Here is a 27,789-nt window from a genome sequence, read left to right as displayed (position 1 = left end):
TGAAACTTGTGCATGAACAAGTCCGGGAAACACTCGAGTCTATCACAGCTAAGTATAAAGAGGCGGCTGACAAGCATAAGCGAAAGGTTGTTTTTGATATAGGAGATTTTGTGTGGACCATGTTGACAAAGGATCGGTTCCCTCCGGGTGCTTATAACAAACTCCATCGAAGGAAGATTGGGCCCTACGAAATCGTTGAATGTATAAATGACAATGCTTATCGCCTCAAGTTACCCAGTCATCTTCGCATCTTAGATGTGTTCAATGTCAAGCATTTAGTGCCATACCATGGAAATTCGTCGGAAGATGATGTGGCGAATTCAGGGACGAATTCTTCTCAACAGGGGGTGACTGATGTCACCCAAGATCTTGCCCAGGATCTTGAAGATACATATTACCAAAAGCTCCCGAAACGCCAAGTTCGGAAACCAGCCCGTTTTCGTGATTAAGTTGGAATGTGCCTTGAAACATGCACTATTGGAAGCTGCAATATCACATGCTTTGTCCTATTTGGAAGGACCAAGATTTGGCAACGTTGCTGCTTCCCATAAAGGCCTTTAAATCTTCCCATTACAAAAGAAACATTATAGACTTTTTTATATAGTTGCTTTTTGTAGGTTGGTAATTTACCTTTTCATATCATATTAGCTATTTTGTTTTTTTTGGGCATCTTTAGTAAATGTAATAAGAGAATAGGAAAGTGAGTATTCTGTAGAGAGAAGTGGAATAAAAGTTACTCTCACGGTTGACAGAGGGTTACGTGAGATTTGATAAACACAAAAGTGTTCTTGCTTTGTCTCCTTGCTCTTTACTTAGCCTTGGTTTGTTGATCTTGGTGTTGGGCTGCATCAATCCCCTGAGTCTTCTTCAGACCCATCTTTATCCCCTGAGTCATCTTCTGACCCATCATCATCCTCTGAGGGTTCCTGTCCAGCTGAAAGATTTCCATAATGTTTCACATGATTTATGCTTTTCGTGTCCAGGTTTTGGGATAGCCAATTCGATTGTAACAGATCCTGTCCTTGAAGTTGTTTACTTTGCACGCCTACCTCTATGATGCTTGAACTGCTCCCTTCAGTATACTCCAGAATTCTGTCATTTCTTTCATTAACCTTTTTTTTGCTAGGTGTTTCCTTTTTTTAATCTATCTCAGAATTATCAATATCCAAAAGGATACCAAAAGGATTTGTTAATAGAGGACTCCTTTCTGCTTGTTTAACTCCTTTACATCCATTTTGTTGGTGATTAATGGCTTGATCCGAGTTGCCTCTGTTCTTACCTCTCCCATTGATTCCTCAAACTTCTTTTGGTTTTCTGCTTGTTCCTTTCCCTCCCTTAATTACTCAGCCTTTTTCAACCTCCAAATTTGTTTTGGGATTCCAGTTTTTTTTTGTGTGGAGGGTCAACAGAGGACATCTCTCGGAACTGTGATTGAAATCTTCACAGCATTTGCAAACAGCTGGTTTCCAATCATACTCTACAGGTTGAGAGTTCACTCCTGTTGGGGTATCAATCTTTATAATGTCTGGAAGAGCATTCCCTGCAGCGATTTCGACACACACTCTAGCAAAGCTGAGCCTGGATGCTTCGGCTGTATTGGAGTCCATATACAGTGTTTTACCTATGATGCTCGCCAGCTTGCTTATCCCAGTGTTGGTCCAGAACTTTAGGTGAAATCCTGGGAATTTAACCCATAAAGGAATAGTTTTGAGTTTCATTCTTTCCAGCTGAGCTTCAGGGTTCCACCTTTGTAAAATAAGGATTCTACCTCCATAGGTTAGAGAAGGGGATTCTAGGACCATAGAGCAATCCTCCTCATTGCTGAATTTGAATAGGAAGAAACCGCTGTGCAGTGCAAATAGTAGGGTCTCCTCCCAAGGAAGTACCCCACCAAACAGTTCTCCCATACATTCTGAGCTTCGTCAATATCTTTTTCCAAAACTCTGTTTCTCAGATCTCCCTCTTCAGATTTATAAGGTATAAAATGCTGAAGCTTGGTTTGAATCACAGCTCCAGGGGGCTTAGAGGAGACGATTCCATTTCTTATTTTGCTCCTTTTCGTCGTTTATCCCCTCTCCTATTCCAGTACATGCAGGTATTTGAAGTGCCTAGGCTTAATTACACAGAAGTGCCGTTCTGCCAAATTTAGTTTGTCTTTTGAACAACTGTCAACCTGAGATACACACCCGGAGTTTTTTGCTCCAAACAGACTTTGTTTGCTCACAGAAACTGCTTCAAGCTACTATCCCATACGTCCATTACAGCCCATAGCAATTCAAGTTTCTGCTCATGGTGACATATCCATAAGGATTTGATCTCATCTTTGACATCTTTCAAGCTTTCAGATATTGTTTTCTGCTCACAGATTCATCAGACAACAACTACATTAGTTCAGATTCCTTGCATTCGAAGGGAAATATTCTACTGATGAATAGGATTCTGCCTCTAATCTGAGTAGAATTTTTCCACCTGGACTGTTATTGGAAGATTTATGTACGGTTATAGAGCAGTTTTGGACATGGATTCATAAGGCTTAGATTACAATGCATTTCCTGCACAATGCATTGTTAGCTGTATTTCAACAAATGAAGCAGTGTCTAATCTTTTTGTGTTGTTGGTAACTCGGCCTAATTTATAAAATAACAGTCTTTGGAGATTAAAATCAGTCAAAAGGAATTAAGAAAGAAACTTCTTACATCTTTGGCACAAATCTACTTCAATAACATATGAAACCTACGCAAGGCACTCACCATCAGATACACATAGACCACCCTGGTAGGATTCCATTTTAGAACAGATAGCATGGATGGATATCGCAGCAAGAACCCATAAGAGATATGCCTCGGAACCGGTAGCACAGATGGGGTTCCATACATGCCTCAGAACAGGTAGCACACATGGGGTTGTCGACCTGCTGTCAAGGCACCCTACTCGGCTGCTCTGAAGAAGCTCTCTACAGTCCTTGTGAGAGTGAGAAGCCTCTCTGTAGCCAGTTCTCTCTCGTCCATCTACAAGACTTTGGGAGCCACTGTGTTGAAGAGTACATTGACTTCAAACTAAGGAAACACACAGTTCATGTGTGCTATTGATTGCAATACTTGTTTGAATGGTTCACAAATTCATTCAATGTTAAAAATGTAGGAATTTTGTGTGGCCTTTCAGCATTTTATTTCATTTACATTTATCTTATGTGGATGCTCATATTCCGCACATGTGATGGTTATTATTCGTTATTTAAGATAGCCTTGTTTTTGCATTTATGCTCATGCTTATGTGGATGCATGTTAATTGACTAGATGGATTTAATTAATCGATGAAATTGATTAATGATCGTCAACAGGTACGGTCTGCTACTCACACGGCAAAGACCGACCCCGACATCTGGGATGTGTGGGATGAGGCTGATCGCATTGACATCTGGGTTGTCTGAGGAAGTGATTGGCTGCCTTGATTCCACAGGAGATCAGGACGATTGACCTGTTTTAGAGCCAGGATGAGGCATTCCCGAGATTAGTCGGATGGGCCTTATAGTCATTGATGACTGATCCTGCATGGTGTAACCGCATGACGATATATCTAGTTCTGGATTGCTATATGCTTTCTAGATTCACACCATGGCATGTGCACCGGGTGCGACACGTGCTAGAGACCGCTACCTACAGGTGCAGGATAAATCACTTTTTTACCTAGCACCGAGTGTGAGGAGCCTGTTCCGTAGGTAATCCTTGTGCCCTTAAGTACCCTTCACTTTGCTAAGAAGTTGAAGTCTAATGCTCGCTACTTTGGCATGCTAACCTGCGGTTGTAATTGATTCGACCTACTGGCGCATTGCTGGGAAAGCAGTTGGATTGTGATACGGAATAACATATGTGGTTGGGGAAGATCCCATGATATTTACACTATGGCTGGGCTATGGCGTGCACTTGTTTATCTTTATCGGCCGGTGCATTTTTATCGGGTTTTATCGATCGTTTTGCGAGTTGTTTTTTAAATCTATTTATATAGTTAAATATGTTTATTTTGGAAAGTAATTTTGCAGAACATCAGTTTGCTTAACAAATGAACAAGTGCATGTTGAGGTGGAAGGGGGCTCTTTGGAATTAGAGTAGTTCATCTCGGTGTATATATATCGTGTGGGTCTAGGGCAGGCTAGATGGGATTGTGATGTTGTCGTTCAGGTCAGATGGAGATTTGGTACGGTGCTCTCGTTGAGGAGATAATTGTTCCCTGAGGTCTCACTTGTTAGGTTTCAGTATTTGAGATCAGGTGTGGATGGTTAGGATTGCTAAAGGGTTAGTTTTGTGCCGTTGATCTGACTGCCTTTTGGATTAGGCAAGTTAGTAATTATCACTATGCCTTGAGGGTATTTTAGATCAGTAATGGTACGGGCTGTAATAAAGTCGAAGGAGGGTTTTTTGTTTGCTCTTGAAAGTGTAGAGATTTTGGGGGTAATTTGGGAATTACCTAATTTCCTATTTCTGTATAAGTGATCTTATGGCTCATTTTCTACACACGTAAAATTCTATCCTCCCTCTTCTTCTTCTCCTCCCTCTAGCACCTTTTCTATCCACCCTCGTTCTCTCTTTTTACGACTGAGATCTAACGGGTGTATAGTTACAAACTCCCTCGTGGTGTACGTACAAACCCCCTCAGGGTTTTCCGATCATCTTCCATCCCGTCAGATTGTGGTTTCGATTGTGGCTTTGGCGTGATAACTTGTCCGGTTTAGCAATTCAACGGGCGAATATTTTTGAAATCAGAGCTTTCACAGCGTACAGTGGTATTAGAGCCACAGTTGACGCGTAGTTCGCAAATCAAGGTCTAAATCGATATTCCCGTATTCTCGCTTCGAGAAAAGATCATCTTCGTAATCAGTATGTTAATTTTATTTACATACTAGGGGCTAGTTCGGATTGCAAGAATCTGCTAAAAGTTTTTATAATAGATTTTAGAAGCTAGTTCGGCTTTATTTTTCCTCGTTTTTGCTTGCCGGATGTGTCACCGCAAGTTTTCCTACACAAGAACGGCATGTGCCTGGATTTAATTAGGAAGGGCGCCCACACATCCAGTCAGATTGGATCGGGGCAATTTTTCGGTGGTTTTGCGGTGACGGCATCATCAACGAGGATAAACAAAGAAAATAAAGAAATAATAATAAAGAGAAACACACACATTCTGCTCTCGGCAGATGCAGTTTCATTTATACCAGAGCTTGGCCTTATCGGTTGGGCGTGATTGATCCGGCGGCTTTGTCGCTTTGGAGAGCTGGCCGAGAAAGGGCTGCAACAAAGAACTTGCCAAAGTTTTTCTTTTTCCGGGGTTAGCAATTGTTACGGCGTCATGTGGTGGGTGGTATGCGTGCCCAAAACGAAATCTCTGATCTCTATCCACCCCTATTTTTACGGAGATGGTTTGGTCACGTATCACACCATATGGGTTTATCACTAGTTTGTCGCAAGGTTGAAGGAGAAGCCAGCAAGGATAAGGACTCTCTTTAATTGGATTAATATTCCTTTATTGATAAAGACACATGTCATAACTCTTGCGTAAAAGGGAATTGTAACGGAACTCTCTTTAGTTGGATAAGCATTCCATTGTTGATAAATACAACAATCCTAGATTTTATCTTAACTTAGGGGTGTCAGTTTGGGCTCGGGCTCGGAAGCTCGCTCGGGCTCGGCTCAGCATGGGCTCGGCCCGAGCTCAGCTCGAATCGTTAACGAGCCGAGCCCGAAATAGGCCAGGCTCGGCTCGGCTCTTCTCGTAGGCTCGTTAAGAATTTGATATATTTAAATATATATATATATATATTATAATATTTATATATTAGGATTGTTAATTGTAAGCCCAATGGTTTCCACCCTTGGCATCTCATTCTTGTTTTGATGATTCAAATCTCAAGTGATTTTGTATCACTAATGAGTTTGATTGTCTTTAGTTGTAGATCCCATTTGTTTGCATTCAAGCAAGCTTGGATCGAGGCCTAGAAGCTTAATTAGAAAGCATTTAAAGTGCCAAAGCTTGGAAGATGCAAGAAGTGAAGTTGACTTGAAGCCTTGAAGTTCAAGTGAAGATTCAAGTGCTTTTCAAGTCTTTTTAGAATGTATTCTCCTCTTCTTTGTTTTTAGAGATGTCAAAGGCACTTAACCATGTTTTAAAACTAAGTTGAAAAAATATTTGAAAATATAGGACTTAAGCCCAAAGACTATAGCCCAAAGCCCCTGAACTTTATATGTTAAAATGGAATTTAACACAGGGCCGGTCGACCAGGGTTCCCCGGGCGACCGCGGCAAGGTAGGTGGAAATCCATCACTTGTCGAAAAATAGTGGGCCGGTCGACCGGGCGACTGGGGAGGTGTTTCTGGAAATTCAGAAACACTCCAGCATGGTCTAAGCGGTCGACCATGGAAAGGTTTTTGAGCTTAATTTTTTATCAAACAAGTAGCCCTCGCCGGGCGACCGCCATGGGGCTGGTCGACCGCGACGGTTTGAAATTTGAAATTAAAAAGGTTTGCCCGATAGGGGCGGACGGCCGTCGTGGCTCGGTTGACCGCGCCGGTCTAGCAAAAGTGCCGTTGGGAACTGCGATGCTTGATTTTTCAACCCAGATTATTACAGTTTTACCCTCAAACGGTCAAATTTTCAAGTGGGTTATATATACACTATCCAAACCTTTCTTAAATATCTTTTTGCATTATCTTGAACATCTACAAGATCAAACCAAAGTGTTTTAGTGCCTCTCTCATCTCTAAGCAAGGAAGTGGATTGAGGCTTATATTTGTACATCTTTCTTCCATCCTTTGTAACCCTTTTGAAGGGATTTTGTTTTTTTATTCAAAGAATATCTTTGTAATTAGGCGAGTACGAAGATACGCGTAGCCATCTCAAGAGCGAGTGTTGGAGACGCGGAGCTTTCTCCGGTTCGTGGCGAGTCTTGCGAGGCGTAGCCGAATCATCTTTGTAATTGGGTTGATTCCCCACCATCAAGGGAATCCATAATGAAATCATCAAGAAGTCTTGGTGGAGTGGAGTAGGTCCATGGTAGTGACCGAACCACTATAAATCTTGGGTGCACACTTTCTATCTCTCTCTACCTCTTTGTGCATTTGTGATTTGTTTTTCATTTATGTGCTTAAAGGTTTTAATTTGCCATTGTTTTTAGTTTCCGCATTTTATTTAGCAAAAGTTTTTAAACCCAATTCACCCCCCTCTTGGGTTGCCATCACCCCTAGGATTTTATTAATTTGTTATGAAGCCTCTCATTGGCTGTTAAGAAGAGGGCCCTCCACTTAAGCTTTTTACCTAAACGCAAATAATCAAAAGTCAAAATACGTCGTTTACAACTCCTCATTACTCGAAATCCCTATCTCCTTTCTCGCTTTCTCTCTTTTGACGGAACCCTAGAAGTCTAGAAGGAGAAAATCTCACCCCCGTCGGTGCTCTCCAAGTCTTCGCTCCCCGTCGGTGCTCTTCGTCGCCCTCTTCTCCTCCTCGCCTTTCGAAGCAAGGTTAGTTATTTTTGTTCACAATTTTTTTTTTCATTTTTAGAATCTTTTTATGGTTTTCTGTGGGTTTTCTATGGGGATTGGGGGCATATATTAGGGTTTTCTCTTCTTCACCCTCTTCTCCCCCCCCCCCCCCCCCCATCAGATATTGTTAGGATATACAAAAGGCCTGAAAGTTAATGATTTCTGTTTTGAGGGTTTTGAGGGGGACTAAAAGTTAACGATTTCTGTTTTGGGGGAAGGGGAATATCCATTACAGTGGGGGGAAATATCCTACCGTATCATTGTAAGGCCTTACACCATATAAAAACTCCATTTTCAGAATCTGTGTTTATTTAGGGTTTCTATTTAGGCTATTGAAGTTGGTTTTTTTATGAAAACACTAAATCTAAATGTTTTTCTTGTAATCCAAATGGGGCCTTTAGATTGCAAGAAATCAACCCATCAGAGTTGTTTTTTTTTTGCATTATTCGATCACTTTCCCTCAAGATAAATTTCATTCGATCCTCCCTCAAGATAAAAATCAGCAAGGGTGCAACTTGGGTCGGGTTAGATTGAGCTTTTGCTAAAATTTGAATTGGAATCAACCTGAACCTGAGCCCATTTTATGGTAAAAGCTCAACCCAAGTTGCACCCCTGAAAATTCCAGTAGCAAATTGCAGCTATTATGGGAAAAATCTTTAAATGAAACTTATTATATGTCTTGAAGTTATTATGTGTCTTATTTTTTAATCAGATGTCTTCTTTGCCATCATCTCAACAATCCGTGAATGAAACTAATTCCCCAAATCTTGAAGAAGCAGTGTCTAGTGAGAATGTGAATGAGGATGATAATCTGCAGGTTTTTGACTGGGAGAATGAGACGACTCAAGAGATTGACACAAATGTAGACAAAAAGAGGAAAAAAAATCTGATGCTTGAGTTTATTTTGAGGATACATAACTTACGGAGAATGGAAAGACGGTTACAAAACATCAATGCAAGGGTTGTCGATCAACATTTACTAAGATGAGATGTGGTACCACATGTACCCTTAGAAGGCATATGAGTTCATGTAAAGCTTTGAGTTGGAAAAGACCCAAACAAACTACAATTTCTTTTCCACCTGCTGATGGCTGTGGGATTGAATTTGGAGGTTTGGCTATAACTTCCTATGACCAAATGAAGATTAGGAAAATTATTACCAAGATGATCATTGTGCATGAGCACCCGTTTAAGATGGTTGAACACACATGGTTCAACATCTTATGTAAGTTTTTAAATCCTATCTATGAGAAGATGTCAAGGAACACAATTAAAGTAGAGTGCATGAAGGTTTATGAAACTGAGAAGGAGAAGTTGAAAAAAAAATTCAAGGGTACTGGTATAATTTCCCTTACATCCGATTGTTGGACATTAAACCAAACTATTGGATACATGTGTTTAACTGCTCATTTTGTTGATTCGGATTGGAAGTTACAGAGGCTCATCATTAGCTTTTGTGATTTGGAGCCACCCCATTTTGGAGTTGTCATAAGTGATGTCATTTCTGCATGTCTAACGGAGTGAGAAATTCAGGATATGGTGCAATCCATCACATTGGATAATGCACGGAATAATGATGTGGCTGCCAATCAGTTGCAGATCAATTTCCAGTCAAGGAATAAGTTGCACCACAAGGGAAAGATTTTCACATTAGATGTTGTCCCCATATTCTTAACTTAATGGTGCAGGATGGTCTTAAGGAAATTGATTCAATCGTTCAAAAGATAAGGGAAAGTGTGAAATATTTAAAGAAATCTCCATCTTGTCTTTTCAAGTTTGGGGATATTGCAAGACAACTAGAAGTTTCTACTTCTAAAGGGTTGCGCATAGATGTTCCCACTCGTTGGAACTCTACTTATTTGATGCTTGACCATGCCTTCACATATAAGCATGTTTTTGGTCAATATGCTGCTAGGGATGCAAATTACAAGTGGCTTCCCACTCCACTTGTTTGGAGCAAGGCAGAAAAAATTTGCTAGTTTTTGGGGGTTTTCAATGGAGTGACAAAATTATTCTCAGGAACATCTTATCCCAGTGCAAATGTTTTTCTTTCTGAAGTGTGTAGAATTAAATAGGAGTTGACTACCCACTTACTTTCTGATGATGAGTATATGGTACAGATGGCAAAGATTATGGGTGAAAATTTTAATAAGTATTGGGGCGATTGCAATTTGTTTATGGCTATTTCCAGCATCCTTGATCCTAGGTACAAGATGAAACTAATTGAGTTTGTTTCCACAAAATCTATTCAGACTTCGATTATGAAACTCACATCAAAATAGTTCGGGACTCGTTGTATGAGTTGTATGATATTTATGCAGTCGAGTACGAGCGCGAATCTACCGTTGAGCAAAATTCACAATCATTTCAAAGTTTATAAAGAGTTGATGAATTTGAAGAATTTTGCCAATCTACGGAGACCGTTAGATCTTCCAAGTCAGAGATGGACACTTATTTGGAGGAAATTCATTTTAAATGTGACAAAATATTTTTTGATGTTTTGGAGTGGTGAAAAATGAATACACTCAAGTTTCCTACCCTTTCAAGAATGGCAAGGGACATACTCACTAGACCAATCACTACAGTTACTTCTGAGTCTGCATTTAGTGCGGGAGGAAGGGTATTTGACCAGTATAGAAGTTCTCTAGCTCCAAAGACAGTAGATACTTTGATTTGCTCAGGTAGTTGGCTTAGAGCTACTCAGAAGGCCATCTCTCCCCCTTCGGTAAGTGTCATATCATAACTTGCAATTTTTTTGTTTCATTATTTTATTATATATGACTTGCTTATATAACACTAAACTTTGCAGTGATTATGTCAAGGAGGAAGATACAAGAGTTGTTATTCCAGATGGTGCAGAATAAGTTGTGGTATGTTGTTATTTTTGTAGGTCTAATTATCTATTCAGGTTGTGTTGTATTGTTGTTATTTTCAGGTAATCATTCATTTTTGTGGTGGGCTATTTGTCTTAAAGTTGATCATATACCCACATCTATCTATTTTTTGCAGGAACATGATTTATTTTTTTTGGTTATTTGTGGTGGGTTTTCTCTCAATGCTCATGCAACCTTCTATGGAGTGGGTGATGCCTCTGGAAGAATGGGTTTGTAATGAAATGAGCATTTGTGGCCTTTGTTATTTTAGGTGTGACACTTTATTTGCATAATGTTGTTGCATTGGCCTTTGTTATTTTAGAGGTGCCACTTTAATTGCATAATGTTGTTTCGTTAACAATTTTTCTCTATTTGTTTTGTAGGTGGTGGGGCTTTTGGTTATGGCCTATGTGAACCTCTAAAGTATTGGTTATGTTGAAAGCATATGTAGTGATTTTCTATGCATGCATAGTGATTTTTGTTTTGAAGTTATAATTGAACAATATTTATGCTTGTTTATGGGGATTGTGAAGTGTAATTGGTATTAGACAGGTTGGGAAGGGCTTTTTTATCACTTGATATAGCCTGTAAGCTTTGAAGACTAATTGGTAAAATCTCTGCAGATTCCAGTGTTTTAGTGTGGGGACAACGTATTTGTATTGTCTCATTTCTTGTTTAGAATGCAATTACACCCATGAAATTGATTATGATGGGTGTTAATTTGTAGCTTGTAGGGATAAAAATTGCTCTTGATGAGTTGGGTTTTTTCTTTACAATTTTGATTATGTTCCTTCCAGCTTAGTACTTGATTTGGTGTAAGATTATGACATATTTCAACATAGATTGATGGGTTGGTTTTGCCACCCCCATTACCCCATAATTCTTTGATAAAATTTGCACAGGAAAGATCAAGAAAAAGTCCAATTCGTCCCTGTTAATGAGCTCGGTAAGGCTCGTGAGCCGCTCGCGAGGCTGGCCGAGCCGAACCGAGCTCGAGCCTAATGTGAGCCCGAGCTGAGCCCAATTTTGAAACTAACGAGCCGAGAGTTGAACCGAACATATACCCTCACAATCATTATCGGGCTACAAATTAACACTTACCATGTCATTATTTTTGTAGCCCCAACCATTAATTTATACATTGTTATTTATTTTAAAAAATAATGACATGGTAAGTGTTTTGGTAACCAAGAGTTGAACCGAACATATACCCTCTAAACAGATTAGCTATCTATCCCATGTTTTTGGCCTTTTATCTATGAAAATGAAAAACGATCCTCCCATGCCATGTGGCATGTGGGGATTTGTTACATTGCACAATCGGTTCCACTCTCGGCACTCTTTTAAGTAGCCGAAGTATTGTTGTGATGGGCCCCCTTTTTACAAGTGTTATTTTAGTGAAATTATGGTTTGGATAATTAATACATAATGGTGTTAAGATTAAGGGATTAAAGAATTTTAAGAAATTCCTCCCACCCCTTAATTGTTAACTAGAATTTATCTTACCCTACCACAATTGTGCAATTTGTAACTGGAATTGATTTCCACTCCTATTCAAAATTTTGTACGGGAATTATTTTGAATTGAGTTGAGCGGCATTGATTCTAGATGCCGTAATTATCGTATAACATCGAGGTTTATTTTTCGATCATTTTACTATAGATGTTGAATTTGATATTTTCTCCTCACTTTGCAAGTTTGGGTAAATTTGGTTCAACGTTATGGTAATTGATCTGAAAAATGCTCTTTGATGGTGTATATGATAGATCCTGATTATGTGATTATAACCATCGAGCTATCCACATAAAATTTGTGTATGAAATTATTTGCTATTTTTTAGTGGTACAGAATGACTTCGAAGGGTGTGATTTCTGAACTCAACAAGGGAGAGAAACTTGATGGTACAAACTATGATATGTGGAGCCGTAAGATGACCTACGTTTTGCATGAACAAAAGGTCTCCTATACTCTGAGTAGAACTGTGATTCAACCCGTCTTAGACAAGGGTGAGCCTGTGGCTGATGCCACATATGAGAAATGGCGTGAGGATGACACAACCGCTAGGTACACATTACTTCGTGCTATGCATGATGACCTTGTCACTGCCTTCGAGATCCATGATACTGCCAAGGGAATGTGGGATGCCCTTAAGGCTCGATATGCATCGGTGATAGCCATAATGGTCCCTCCTTAATGCGAGTGCTTTAGTTTGCTCAGAGGTTTTGGTTGCTGACCAATCTTGTCCTGATTGGTTTTTGGATTCAGGAGGGGATTCGTACATTTTCATCCGATCGTCAAGGGAGTTCATCATTTATACATGGGGAATAATGCGGCCGAGGACGTGCTTGGAGTCGGCACTTACCACCTTCAGACACGCATTGGCCTGACCTTAGTTCTTAATGATACTCTTTACTCTCCTGGCATGCAGAGGAATTTGATTTCTGTTTTAGGTCTAGTTAGAGATGGATTTGAATTGAAGTTTTTAAGCGATAGGGTTTCTATTCGTAAACATAATACTTTATATGGTTGGGGTTTTATTTGTGATAATTTATTTCGATTGGATTCTATCTGTTCTAATCAATGCATGGATTTGAATATTATATGTGCGAATGAATCATTTAATATTGTTGATGCTTCCAAATTGTGGCATGCAAGATTAGGACACATTAGTAAGGATCGTATGTTTAGGTTAGCTAAGGACGGTTACCTTGGACGATTAAATGCCATTGATTATCCCACCTGTGAGTTTTGTGTGTCAGGAAAAGCAACTAGAAAACCCTTCCCTAAATCTAAGAGAATTGGAAATTTATTAGAAATAATCCACTCTGACATTTGTGGTCCTATGAGTGTAAGGGCTAGGAACAGTTCCCATTATTTCATCACTTTTATAGACGATTTCTCCAGATTCGGTTATGTCTATCTTATAACCCATAAGCGTGAAGCTTTAGAAATGTTCAAGCAGTATAAGTTAGAGGTAGAGAACTAATTAGAGAGAAAGATTAAAATCTTAAGAACCGATAGGGGTGGAGAATATACGTCTGATTTGTTTGATCAGTTTTGTATGGATAATGGGATCGTCCACCAATCATCCATACCGTACACACCCCAACAAAATGGTGTGGCAGAGAGGTAGAATAGGACCCTTCTTGATATGGTGAGATCCATGTTGGCCCATGCAAAACTCACCCCTTCTTGTTGGGGTGATGCACTTTATCGGCTGTCTATATTTTAAATAGGGTTTCTTCTAAGCCTGTGCCTATGTCCCCCTATGAATTGTGGACAAGCCGAAAGCCTGACCTGAAAGAGTTGAAAGCATGGGGATGTTTGGCACATGCCCTTATACCTCATCAGAATTGAGGTGGAAAGATGGAGAAGAGGACCCGGGAGTGTATATTCATTTGATATCCTGAACACTCAAAGGGTTACGTACTTCGCCACGACTCTGTTGAGATTCAGTCTAGAGATGTCACATTCTTAGAGGATTCTTTTCCCAGTAGGAAGAGACTCAGGTTGGATATGGATTTTCATGAGATGCCCTTAGTGGGAGTCAACTATTAGACAGTGGGAGTCAAATGCCAAATCCTTTGGACAGTGGGAGTCACCCACACCTATGGTTGTAGGGAGTCCACCGGTCATCGAGGATAGTGGGCGTGACCAGCCCGTGGTTAGTGGAGTCGAGCCCAAAGTTGTTAGTGACTCACCAGTCATTCCTGTCGTTAGAAGAGGGACGCGCATTAGATGACCATGGTTATTCTATGGGCATGATGGAGAGGCATTCACCCGTGTTTCTGTCGATGAGGACGAACCATGATCATTTGTAGAGGCATTGAAATCGCCTAACTCTAAGGAATGAGTCTTAGCTATGAATGAAGAGATAAGTTCCATGATGAAAAGTAAAGTATAGGAACTTGTTGATTTGCCCCCTAGTAGGAGGGCAATAGGAAACAAGTGGGTACGAAAAATTAAGTGAAAAGCAGATGGAACCATTGACAAATTTAAGGCTAGACTCGTGGCAAAAGGGTTCACTCAAATTGAAGGCGTCTATTATGAGGAAACTTTTTTCCCTGTGGCAAAGTTCACCTCTATTCGCCTAATCTTGTCCATAGTCGTATACTTAGACTTAGAGCTATATCAAATGGACTTTAAGACTATGGACGTTAAGACTGCTTTTCTAAATGGAGACCTAGAAGAAGAGATTTATATGAAGCAACTTCAAGGATATGAATTAAAGGGTCAAGAAAGTAAGGTTTGCAAGCTCATTAAATCTATTTATGGTCTGAAGCAATCTTCAAGGCAGTGGTACATGAAATTCCATGATGCAGTTACATCATTTGGGTTTAAAATGAGTGAAGAGGACCACTGCATATACATTAAGCGGTGTACACGTTCATTCCTTATATTGTCTTTGTATGTCGATGACATTCTCCTAGCAGGGAATGATATGGACTTGATAGAGGCAACGAAGACTTGGCTTTCTTCAAATTTTGAGATGAAAGACATGGGTGAAGCTAGCTATATCAGGGAGTTAAAATCGTTCGTGATCGATCTAGGAAACTTTTGGGTCTATCTCAAGAGACATATATTGATAAGATTCTAGATCGTTTCAATATGTCGAACTGCAAGGCCATAGACACACCGGTTCAGAAAGGACTAAATTGAGTGTAGAGATGTGTCCTAAGTCAGATCAGGAGAAGGCTAAGATGAGTAAGGTCCCTTATGCACATGCGGTTGGTAGCCTTATGTACACTATGTTATGCACTCGACCCGACATCTGTTATGCAGTTAGTCTCATTAGTCATTATCAGAGTAGTCCAGGTATGCTCCACTGACAGGCCTGTGTGTTCAGACCTGTGTGTACAAGGTTTGACAGATGCAGACTTTGGTGGTGATATAGACGGGAGCAAGTCTACTTCAAGATACATCTCCATGCTAGGAGGCGGATCTGTTTCTTCGGCAAGCAAGAAACAGGATTGCATTGCCATGTCCACCATGGAGGCAGAGTATGTTGCATGTTCGGCAGCGGCTATGGAGGCTGTGTGGCTCCGTAAGCTTTGGAGAGCTTAGAGATTATTGCCAGTGCCAGAGATCCTATTTCATTGTCATGCGATAATACTTCTGCCATTGCTCTTGTGAAGGACCCCAAATTTCACAGAAAGTCGAAGCACATTAGGAGGAAGTACCACTATGTTCGTAAGGCCGTAGTTGACAAAGATGTTGACATCAGTTATGTTCTCACTGAAGAGATGTTGGCTGACCCTATCACTAAGCCTTTAGTTGGTGAGACATTTGCGCGTCATACTAGAGGCATGGGACTGCGCTCTGTGTGATATGGCTTCAGGTCAAGAGGGAGCTGTAGGAATTTTGTGTGGCCTTTCAGCATTTTATTTCATTTACATTTATCTTATGTGGATGCTCATATTTAGCACATGTGATGGTTATTATTCGCTATTTAAGATAACCTTATTTTTGCATTTATGCTCATGCTTATGTGGATGCATGTTAATTAACTAGATGGATTTAATTAATCGATGAAATTAATTAATGATCGTCAACAGGTACGGTCTGCTACTCACACGGCAAAGACCGACCCCGACATCTGGGATGTGTGAGATGAGGCTGATCGCATTGACATCTGGGATGTCAGAGGAAGTGATTGGCCGCCCTGATTCCACAGGAGATCAGGACGATTGACCTGTTTTAGAGCCAGGATGAGGCATTCCTGAGATTACTAGGATGGGCGTTCTAGTCATTGAGGACTGATCCTGAATGGTGTAACCGCTTGACGATATATCTAGTTCTGGATTGCTATGTGCTTTCTAGATTTACACCATGGCGTGCGCATTGGGTGCTACACGTGCTAGAGACCGCTACCTATAGGTGCGGGATTAATCCATTTTTTACCTAGCACTGAGTGTGAGAAGCCGATTCCGTCGGTAACCCTTGTGCCCTTAGGTACCCTTCACTTTGCGAAGAAGTTGAAGTCTAATGCTCGCTACTTTGGCATGCTAACCTGTGGTGTTGATCGATTCGACCTACTGGCGCATTGCTAGGAAAGCAGTTGGATTGATACGGAATAGCACATGTGGTTGGAGAAGATCCCATGATATTTATACTATGGCTGGGCTATGGCGTGCACTTGTTTATCTTTATCGGCCGCGGCATCTTTTTCTGGTTTTATCGATCGTTTTGCGAATTGTTTTTTAAATCTATTTATATAGTTAAATATGTTTATTTTGAAAAATAATTTTGCAGAACATCAGTTTGCTTAACAAATGAACAAGTGATGTTGCCGTTCTGATTAGATGGAGATTTGGTACGGTGCTCTCTTTGAGGAGATGATTGTTCCCTGAGGTCTCACTTGTTAGGTTTCAGTATTTGTGATCAGGTGTGGATGGTTAGGATTGCTAAAGGGTTAGTTTTGTGCCGTTGATCTGACTACCTTTTGGATTAGGCAGGTTGGTAATTATCATTATGCCTTGAGGGTATTTTCGTATTTTAGATCAGTAATGGCACGGCTGTAATAAAGTCGAAGGAGGGTTTTTTGTTTGCTCTTGGAAGTGTAGAGATTTTGGGGGTAATTTGGGAATTACCAAATTTCCTATTTCTAAATAAGTGAGCTTATGGCTCATTCTCTACACAAATGTACAATTCTCTCCTCCCTCTTCTTCTTCCCCCTCTAGCACCTTTTCTATCCACCCTCGTTCTCTCCTGTCCATTTTTTTAGGACTGAGATCTAACGGGTGTACAGTTACAAATTCCCTCGTGGTGTACGTACAAACCCCCTAGGGTTTTCCGATCTTCTTCCATCCCGTCAGATTGTGGTTTTGATTGCGGCTTTGGCGTGATTACCTGTCCGGTTTAGCGATTCAATGGGCAAATATTTTTGAAATCAGAGCTTCCGCAATGTACAAAAAAAAACATTCGGGAGAAGTAGGAATCACTCATGAGTTTAAAGAGATTACAAACCACTCAAAAATTTTCTTTCGCAATCCCCACACAACTCCACATTACACCAACAGGGAGACAGAGAGAAACAAAACAAATCAATGAAATTAATTTTACAAACATAACGGTAGGCCACTCAAAATTTGGGTGGCAAACCGGAATTGTTGGCAAATTCCATTTTCTTGGGTGGCAAACTCAAATTTTGGGGCACGAAAATGTTTCTCAGAAAAGTTTTTCTTGGAAAAGACGAATGACATTTTGGAATCCTATATATTATAGATTGTTGATTTGTTGTTGCTGTATTTTTTTCATCTAGTGCTTTGGTTTAATGCTCGTGTAAATTGGTTTTGTAGGGTGTTGTTGCTGGTCTTCTGGTCCAAAACACATTTAAGTTCCTACTGAAGTTTGGGCAAGTATACCCATACTAGGTAAATCTTTTTTCCTTCCTAGTTCATTTTGTTCTTTTTAAAAAAAAAGTGGGAATCCTTCTGAATTGAGTAAGATCGTTATTTCTATTTGGTTCTCTCATCATCTTATGCTCTTCAGGGCCTTTTTTTTGGGCTAAGATGTGAAATGTGATGGGTATATTTTGTGCTTCCATTAGCTTGTTATCATTGTAAGATTACAATATTTTTGGGTCAAATTTTATTCGTAAATATATGCTAAGGAGATACCCACTCGATCTTCTATAAAAATGTCATAAGTGACTTGCTTGCATGACTAGGAAAGGGACGTACAAAAAGCACTTGATTCCGCTTGCTTCCAGATGGCACCAGGGACACGTGCAGCTGCTCGACGAAGTGGATGGGACTCATCATCGCAACCTCTGGTTTTAGCACGACCAGATGAGCACCGCACGAATACTAATGCTGGTGGTTGGACACCGCCACTTACAGATGAGTTCACGCGTAAGGAAGTAACGAGGACCGTCCCAAAATATTGCACTCGCCAAGAAGAAGCAAGCAGGAGAGAGGCTTTCAATTCAGATGCCAGTGGATTGTGGGAGAATAGTAGGCTTGGACTGCCATCCTCTTATCACTGAGTTAGGGTGTCTTGTTTGGAAGTATGCAAATCTGCAAGTCAAAAAATGGTCCAAGATTGACGAGAGGGATCGCAACAGTTTATTTCAAATGCTCGGGGTAAGTACTTGTTTCATTGGAAAATGAAATGAAATGGGACTTGCTGCATATATGACTTTGTACTTGCTGCTATTATTCAATTTTGTATGAGTAAATCCTTCTGAAAAATAAATCTTGGACATCAGAACAAGGAACTTCTCTCTATTCTTTTTTGGTTAAGAATCTAAGATCATGAAATTTATTTTACATGTCATTTTAAAAGCTTAGACATTCTTTTGCAGGATAACTTCCAAGTTGATGATTCTCAACATGTTTCAAACATTACACATGCTCAAATGAACAGATCCTATAGAAATTTTCACCATATGCTCCACAAGAAGTATTTCAAGCCTCACCCAACAGTGGAAGTGGCACTACAACACCGACCACCAGGTTTATCAGAGGAAGATTGGAGTTATCTCTACGGCTACTTTTCCTTTGAAGAGTACAAGGTTTTTCTATAAATTAAATACTAATTCAAATTATTTTTTCCCTTATTATTAAATCCTTATTCATTGAGGAACATATTAATTATCTTTCAATGTAGAATATGAGTGAACGGAACGCTAAAAATCGAGCGAAGCAGGATACACCACACATTGTTGGGACTAAGTCATTTGCCAGAATTGGCTTTGAAATGGTAAGGTGTTATTATTTTCTTATGGTGTATAATATACAAAATGATTTATGCATATGGACTGATGCAGCAGGTCAATGATGGAAAAGAGCCTGGCCCGATTCAGATCTATGAGACAACTTATTATAGTAAGAAGAAACATTGAAATTCAGGTGTGACAACCCAAGAGGGGGGTGAGTTGGTCAATTAAAAATTCTAGGATTAATTAGGTGGATCAATAAAATTAATTTTCTAATTAAGCAAATATGGTCTAACCCTTGTTCAAATAATCAAGATTTTGGAAGCTATGGCTTAGATGTTACTTTAGACTTATATACTCTAACCCTTGTTCGATTAACACATAGAAGTAAATCAAGGGTAGAGATTACCAATTACCAAGTGCAAGAAGAAGAGAAGAGAGGCAACCACAAGGAACACATAATTTATAGTGTTCGGTCTATCACAAGACCTACTCCACTCTTCCAAGTTTACCTCCTTGGGATTTCCACTAAAACATAAGATTCTTCAATGGGCGAATCTTAAAGCCGTACACCAACTCCTTTTTCAAAGGGATCACACCCTTTTCGCACGAAGCCTTACGAGGGCACACTCCCTCTTATAATGATTCACCTTTCTTAACTGGCCGAATCGGTGACCCTCAAGTACAAATGAAGAAATAAAAGTTAAGAACTCTCTTTGCCTCTTAGATAGGCTGATTATTACAACTTTCAAAGCTCACAAATACTCCAAGGAAGAGATACAAATGTAAAGCCTATGGAGTTCCTCTTGAAAGAATGTAAAAATATAAGTTCAAAGAGGTTTAACCTTCCATATAAAAGTTTAGGTTCAAGATGATAGGATTTGATCTTGCAAAAGGTTCAAGATATTATTTAGAAAGGTTTTGATGGTGTATATATAGCCCAGAAGGAAATATGATTGTTTGGAGGTAAAATTAAAAAATACAAGGTTGAAAAAGTCAACAACCTGCGCAAGCCCCAACGGCTCTATTTTCAGGTCGCGGCGGTCGACCGAGGCACGACGATCACCCGCCCTTATCTGGGTCTCTTTTTTAATTTCAAATTTCATATCGGTGAGGTCGACAAGCCCTATGGCGGTCACCCGGCGAGGGCAATCTGTTTGAATAAAAATTCGGCTAAAAAACACTATCGCGGTCATCCGCCAAGCCGAACCTGGATGTTTTTTGAATTTCGAGATGCCCTGGCATTCCAGGTAGCAACTCGCGGTCTCCCGGCATAGCCCAGTGGACCGGCCCTGAGTAAAATTCCATTTTTAACTTTAAAATCTAGGGGCTTTGGGATTTGGTCTTTGGGCTTTGGTGTTAGGTTTTCAAACACATATTTGGGTGTGAATGATTTTCAAAGACATAAAAACTTAGGTATGAAAACCATTTGAAAACCTATTGAAAGTGCATTTAAACATAAAATCAAGAGGACTCCAAACTACATTCTAAAGTTAATACCATTGAGTCTTCTTGAAATGTCTTTGCTCCTTGTACTTCCTAGGACTTCTTCAGCTTGAAAGAACATCTTGAACTTTGTCTTGGCTCTTGTGACTTTCTCCAATCTTCACTGCATGTTAAGAGGTGCATGAGAAGTCACCAATGGTTTGTTCAACTCCAAGCTTCTTCTTGACACTTGCTAGGTAGCTTGAGGGATCTTTATCTTGAGCTTCTTAACTTGATCATCTTCGAATGGTGATGACTCCGATGTAGGTGCAAGCTCTTTGATCATGTGTGAGTGTACCCACAAGCCATGTGTTGAGTTGAGTTGTGTAATGGCGATTATGACATTAAATTCCTGTATATGACACAACACTTCAAAGCAACACATTAGTCCATAAAAGCTAACCAATTTAGTTTACTAGATTCAAAACAAGAAGGTAAGGTGAATAATTAACCCATGGGAACCCTTGGGCTTACAAACAATCGTAGGCTAGAGAAAGCATTCAAAAAAATTATGTAAGTTTGTAATACAATTATTTTTGTTCTTTTAATGCTATTAATTTTATGTCAAATTGTATTATTTTAATTATATATTAAATTGCTTTTTCACTATAGGAGGGAATGGTGGAGCTTCGGTCTCAAACAGAGAATAGTGAGGAGGAAATTTACGCTGAAATTCTTGGAAGTAGGTCTGGTTACATACGTGGCCGCGGCGTTGGCCCGAAGCCTAGGGTCATCCTCATACACGCAGAACAGAGCAGAGCTGGAGGAGGCTAGGAGGAGAGCTGAGCAAGCCGAGCAACGGGTCAATGAGTTGGCTGAGCAACTCAATGCTCAGAAAAGGGACATGCAAGAGATGAGGGATGAATTTCGAGCATCACAAAATGCGATGGAGGTATCTCAAAATGCATTGGAGGATAATCTTATGAGAAAATTAATGGAACAATTGTGCACTGGGGGCCTCTTGTCTGCACCTCTTTCACGGTGAGTTAAATGCTATTTAATTTTTTTGTTTTGGGAAAGTGATAAAACTTTTTGCTCTCATATTTATCGAGATCCCTTTCCCCACATAATGATTGTAGCCGACTCCTCCTCCCGTTAAGAAAATCATATGATATCATTAATATGAGGGTTTATGTGATTGGTTAGTCGATTTGGGGTATCATGTTTTTCTTTCTTAGGGTTGTTGGAGAGGCTGAAAGGATTTTGAAGGAATAGATGTCATGTGGTTCTCTATTTGATCTGATTATCTTGATTTCATGTGGTTACAACTACAAGAGCTTCCTAATGGCGCTTGAGATGAGGCCTTCCATTGAAGCAAAGTAGTAGCTTGGGGAGTTTTGGAATCACAATTTATAGTAATACGATAAATCAAAAGTTTTTGAGGGTTATCTTGAGCTGAATTCAATATAAAGTTTGGAATACAAATATGAAATGCTGGGATTTTAAGTTTGAAAGGGACCTTGGAGAGGATTGAGCCATTGGGCTGGTCTTTTCTATTTGTATTGATGAAAGTGGCAATGTGCTTCTGAGCTGAGCCATTTTGTTTCTGATTTCTATATTTATTCTCTGTTTTGTTTACATTGGATTCATTACCTATTCTGAGACAAGAACATCTTTGATTTCCTTGCATTGTAATTTATTGTTTGGCATGATGCTTTGATGTAGAGCAGGTCTCGGCCAAAGGAAATGGGCAACACTTAACCTAGGATAATTGTAGTTTTATTTCGTTCTTGAGTGAAGGGGTTTGTAGTGTACTCAATGTAATAATTCATATGAAGGGCATTCTTGTCCTTGAAGATAGTTAGGATTAGATAAATAATGATTTCTTGTCATTTGAGGGAAACTGTTGGAATTTTTGGGAAAATTAGGCAACTGGGAATTTCCTTGGGCCACTCTTCTTCACGAGGAGAACAGACCTCTATCCTTAGAGGGGAATTTCAGGGTTTTGGAGGAGGATCTGAAAGGAACCGTGACCTCCTACCTGAGGACTTGTTTCTTATTTTTCCTGTTGCAAGCAGGCATTTACATGTCTTGATGATCTCGGTAAGATCTGGTTGCCCCGTCAACTGGAATTTAAACCCTAGTTGTTGAAATTAGGAATTAAGATGGCTCATAGTATATCTCATCCGATTGCAATTGCATGAGTTCTTCATGTGCTCTGTTTGTATCTTTCATGAAGGAAATGCAATGTTTACCTCTGTTAAATTGCAAGTTTATGGAGATTAATTTATTTATGCTATAAGTTTGGAAAGTGAGTAATCGGTCTATTTGTTCAAATCCTTTGACCTAACCCTTGCTCGGCCACCATTGTAATCTTCTACATTGGAGTTGATCTAACCCTACCGTGCATGCTGTTTGGAACTCATGCGATATGTTTTTTTAGTTAAAGTCATACACCAGATTCCTACCTTCTTTTATAAAGCACCTGAATGGATTCTCCATGCCAATGAAGTGATGGGCTTTTCCTTTCACATATGGTAGCTGGTCTCCCTGTAAAATTCATCTTCATGGAGGGTTTTAGTTACTACTAGACTTGGAAAATTTCAAGCTCCTTCCTGAGATAAAACTTCCCAATCGGGTTTAATGCTTTGAGTCATGTTATTGTTGATGCCAGTTTAAGTAAGTTCATGCATATTTGGTGTATGAGGAAAAGTCTCTGACAACTTTTAGAATTCCATCATTTGGAATTCACCACCAATTATCAAGTTTCAAGGAATAAGATACAAATTCAACTCTAAGCTAGTGGCTATATGTTTTGTGGCTGCAATTTTGGTTTGAAATTGGACTAGTCTCAGCCGGTTCATGCATATTTGGCACCTTTTAGTGCTATTAATCTAAATTTCTTGTATGGAATGGAGCCTGATTATTAGATCTAGACTTTGGGTATATTTCCCTAAACTTACAGCCTTTGGAGCTTACTGTAAAGAGGCATCTGAGACTCTAGTTTCCATAACTTTTTGGGTGCCATTCACAACAAACAACATACTAATACTTGGGTTGTAGAAATTGACATCCACACACAAATTTCACTTGGTATCCATGCCCTAGCCTGACCTGGTGTGACAGTCAACATGCATCTTTTTTGGTATCAGAGCTTCTGCGCTTATAACCTACATCATGCTTTAGTAAGTTCTATGATTAAGTTGATGGTCACCTAGACCAAATAACTGTATAAATATTGGAGGCCAATGGTTCTAGATCTATAACAATTTTGTACAACAGATTTACAAGTTGTAATAAATTGATGTGAGCATGGAAGATATTTTGGATGGATGCTAGTTCTTTTAGAGATTGCAAAATTATGTTTAAAGCATGCTAGTTACATTTGAATGCCTTTGCAGCTCTAAAGAGATGTTGACTATATGCTTAATTCTTGCTCTAAGCTGTCAAGGAATTCTTAAGGAGTTATGATAAATAAATCCCAAAACTGCAGTTAATCCAGAAGTCTTTTTTTCTTATCACAAGCCTAATGTCATTCTCCTAAAAAAAATAGGTAAACTGATTCTTAGTTGTGAGTTTGCCAAATACGATTATGTTGTCAAGAGCACTTAAAAAATCATTCTGATTCATTGCTTCATTGATCTTAGGATATGTTTGAGTGATTTTTTATACTTCAGTGCTATTTACTTCATTTCATACATCACTCTTATAATGTATGTAATACTATTGATTATCCATTTGTTAATGATATTATTTTTTATTTGGTGACAGATGAGTGAAGGAAAATATGCTGCTCTTGAAGTGTTGTGTATATAGCTGAACCAGAATTTCAAGAGGATGCCAATGAAGTGCTTGTTGAAATTAGTCTGACGGAGTAGATAGAGCGACTTTGTCCCTAAGTTAAAATCGTTTCATTGAGTGTGGAGATGCACTACATGCAATTTGAACTTCTATTTTATTTTAGTTTTAGATTTTTGGTTAAAAGTATGAACTTTGTTTTTTTGTTTAGGTATATGAAAGCTTGTTTCATTTAATGAATATTTATGTTTATGTGAAGACGTATTTTAATATCAATTCATACCTAGTTCTGCTTTGAATTATCTGTGATTATGATCAAAGACTTATGCATATTTTAGTTGCGTAACAAATATTTCACTGGTTTTAAAAAATTTATTTAATAAATATTGAGCAATTATTATTATTAAAGGCTTTAGTGGCATAGAAATAAGGAAAAATTGTGAACTGGTGACAGAAAAATACGAAAATAGTGAATGGGTGACACCCTTTTGAAAGTTGGTGAACGGAGGTCGAAACACGTTTTCTGACATGGCCTTTTACGTAAATACCCTTGAGAACGAAAATGTACAGAGGCTTTTTTTTTTAACTATAGAGAGGCTCTTTTTCTCTTCGTTTTTAACTGTACATAGGGTTTTTTTTTTACTTTTATTCCATTTTCATTTGAACCACCTGAAACCCATCTTCTCCGGCGTGAGGTGTGACCGGCGTGAAGATCTCTCATTTTTCTCTGGAGTGGGGCGGTTGCCTGCATTATTCCGAACCTCTCTCCTCTGTTATCAAGTGTATTCCGGCGAGGGCTTCATTTTTCTCCGGCGAGGGCTTCATTTTTCCCCCATCCCCATCGTGCAGGTATGTTAGGGTGTCGTATTTCATATTTTTTTACTTTTTTTTTCGTTCTATTAAGTTACCTTTGTGGTGTATTGTTTCATTGTCAGTATTTGGAAGTCTTTACACGTCTAGGGTTTTAAAAAAAAATTTGGTTCCCTATTTTGTTTGATTTTGACTGTGGAGAACACCCTTTTGATAATCTCTCATTCTCGGTGTTGAGAATCCCCTTTTGAGATTCATAATATCCCTTTTTTCAGTGTTGAGAACCCATTTCCAGTGTTGGGACCCCCCTTTTCCAGTGTTGGGATGCTTTATATCCAGTGTTGGGACCTCCTTTTGTGGTTCATAATCCCTCAATTTAAGTGTTGATGACCCCCTCCAGGTAGATTGATAATCCCTCATTGCCAGTGTTGAGAATCCCCTCATTTCCAGTGTTAGTAACCCTCTCTAGGATGTTGATAATCCCCCATTGCCAGTGTTGAGAACCCCCTCTAGGTAGTTCATAATGTCCCATTTGCAGTGTTGGGAACCCCTTTTCAGGCTGATAATCCCCAACTTTCAGTGTTGAGAATCATTTCTAGGTACATTGATAATCCCCCTTCTCCACTGTTAAAAACCCCCTATTGAGGTTGATAATCCCCCTTTTCCAGTGTTCAAAACCCTTGAAGGGAGGTTGATAATCCCTATTGCCAGTGTTGGGAACCCCCTGTTGAGGTTGATAATCCACATTCTCGTGTGTTGAGAACCCCCTGTGGTTGATAATCCCCCTTCTCTTCTGTTGAGAACCCCCTGTTGAGGTTGATAATCCTCATTGTCCAGTGTTGAGAACCCCCTCCTGAGGTTGATAATCCCCCTTCTCCAGTGTTGAAAACCCCCCTCAAGGGAGGTTGATAATCCCCATTTCCTGTGTTGAGAACCCCCTGTGTTGGACTCCGATCGGTTGGCGAACGAGCTATTGCATTGTACACTTGACCATATCCCGTCAGAAGATATTGGGATGCTTTTAATCCCATGCTGTCAAGACTTTCATTGGGCTCTTGTGCTTGTTGATATGGTGAATAAAAAGATGGTCGAGTTCAACTCAATGGAAGGGGACTCATTTCAGGAGCGAGCATCTCCCACTGTAAGTAAATTAACATCTTCCGTAACATTTAAAGTTACTTTCATATGTATAACACTCAATATTCCTTCGTTGTCTTAAATTCAGGTAGCATTAATGAAGGAATATTTGAAGGGCCGGGGTTGCAACATTGATGACTTTCCATATTCACAGATGGATGGCTTCCGAAAGCAGAACAATGGGTGGGTTCAAACTTAAAACTTTCGAATTTTTGTTAGTATTCCTATCTCATTCGTAGTTAGCTTAAAAGTAACTCCATTCAATGCATGCTTTTATACAGGGTTGATTGCGGCGCTTTTGTCCTAAAAGCGATTGAGCATCTCTACCATGGTCAACCACTGAACTTTGGGCCGACAGACATTCCTGAATTTCGGCTACAACTCTGTGAGAGATTTTTACGAGGAGAGTTTGGAGACTGCACACTTATATAGGAACACCTTCTAATGTTGATGGATGTTTATTTTTTCTGATGATCAAACTTTATTTTTTTAATGGAGATTGGCAGGGGATTTGTTAAATGGCAAGGGAAGTTGTTATGGTCTGTGTTTTTGTTTGTGAATGGGTGGAGAACTTGTAAATTGAAATAGGTTTAATGGAAGTGTGTTTGTGTTTGTGAATGGGTGGAGAACTTGGTTGGTAAAACAGGTTTTATGGAATTGTCAACTTGTTTATGAATGTGGAGTTGTAAATGTAAGCAGGTTTTATGGAATTGTGAACTTGTTTATGAATGTGGAGAAGTTGTAAATGTAAGCAGGTTTTATGGAATTGTGAACTTGTTTATGAATGTGGAGAAGTTGTAAATGTAAGCAGGTTTTATGGAAGTGTATTTGTGTTTGTGTTTCAATTTGAATATTGGAACTTGTAAATTTAAACAGGTTTTAGACATGTGTGTTTGTGTTTCTGAATGAGTAGGGAAGTTATAAATTAAAACATAATATGATGTGTGTTTGTGTTTGTGAACAGAATATGAAGTGTGTTTGTGTTTGTGTTTAAACAGGTTTTAGACATTTTCAATTCCAGCAGCTTTACTCCCCTGGAAAAGCTGACCCCCCTTTTTCTGGGTTGATAACCCACATTCCAAGGTTAATAACCCAAATTTTTCTGGGTTGGTAACCTTAAGTTCCAATTCCAGCAGCTTTACTCGGCTGGAAAAATGGTTGATGACCCTCTTTCTGGGTTGATAACCCACATTCCAATGTTAATAACCCAAAAAAAGGGAGGTTGGTAACCTTAAGTTCCAATTCCAGCAGCTTTACTCGGCTGGAAAAATGGTTGGTGACCCTCTTTCTGGGTTGATAACCCACATTCCAAGGTTAATAACTCAAAAAAAGGGAGGTTGGTAACCTTAAGTTCCAATTCCAGCAGCTTTACTCGGCTGGAAAAATAGTTGGTGACCCTCTTTCTGAGTTGATAACCCACATTCCAAGGTTAATAACCCAAAAAAAGGGAGGTTGGTAAACTTAAGTTCCAATTCCAGCAGCTTTACTCGGCTGGAAAAATGGTTGGTGACCCTCTTTCTGGGTTGATAACCCACATTCCAAGGTCAATAACCTAAAA

General features: G+C 39.5%; 1 protein-coding gene and 1 long non-coding RNA gene across 15 annotated transcripts in view; both read left to right on the top strand.

The window, feature by feature from the left end:
• Positions 1–24,586, top strand: part of LOC143854379 (uncharacterized) — a 51,423-nt gene extending 26,837 nt beyond the window's left edge. Inside the window, exons 1-11 of one of the 14 annotated variants that reach the window (XM_077364400.1) lie at positions 5,815–10,254; positions 10,339–10,399; positions 10,539–10,673; positions 10,786–10,825; positions 17,701–17,775; positions 18,072–18,486; positions 18,708–18,917; positions 19,013–19,105; positions 19,176–19,275; positions 21,159–21,527; positions 24,258–24,586. In XM_077364400.1, coding sequence (XP_077220515.1) covers positions 18,334–18,486; positions 18,708–18,917; positions 19,013–19,105; positions 19,176–19,247 — 528 coding nt within the window. In that variant the 5' untranslated portion in view covers positions 5,815–10,254; positions 10,339–10,399; positions 10,539–10,673; ... (1 more) ...; positions 17,701–17,775; positions 18,072–18,333 and the 3' untranslated portion in view covers positions 19,248–19,275; positions 21,159–21,527; positions 24,258–24,586. Of the gene's footprint in view, positions 1–5,814; positions 10,255–10,338; positions 10,400–10,538; positions 10,674–10,785; positions 10,850–17,700; positions 17,776–18,071; positions 18,487–18,707; positions 18,918–19,012; positions 19,106–19,172; positions 19,276–21,158; positions 21,528–24,257 lie in introns of those variants that run through there. The other 13 variants (XM_077364392.1, XM_077364385.1, XM_077364377.1 and 10 more) reach the window with 13 other exon arrangements.
• Positions 24,587–25,694: 1,108 nt separating this feature from the next.
• Positions 25,695–26,773, top strand: LOC143862243 (uncharacterized). The gene is made up of 3 exons (XR_013240229.1): positions 25,695–26,235; positions 26,320–26,414; positions 26,513–26,773. It is a non-coding gene; the product is annotated as an uncharacterized LOC143862243 (long non-coding RNA).
• Positions 26,774–27,789: the final 1,016 nt, after the last annotated feature.

Source organism: Tasmannia lanceolata, unplaced genomic scaffold, assembly GCF_043159265.1.
Source record: "Tasmannia lanceolata isolate RefF3 unplaced genomic scaffold, GAP_Taslan_0.1 ptg000003l, whole genome shotgun sequence".
Taxonomy (NCBI): Eukaryota; Viridiplantae; Streptophyta; class Magnoliopsida; order Canellales; family Winteraceae; genus Tasmannia; species Tasmannia lanceolata.
This window is presented reverse-complemented; position numbering and strand designations above follow the sequence as displayed.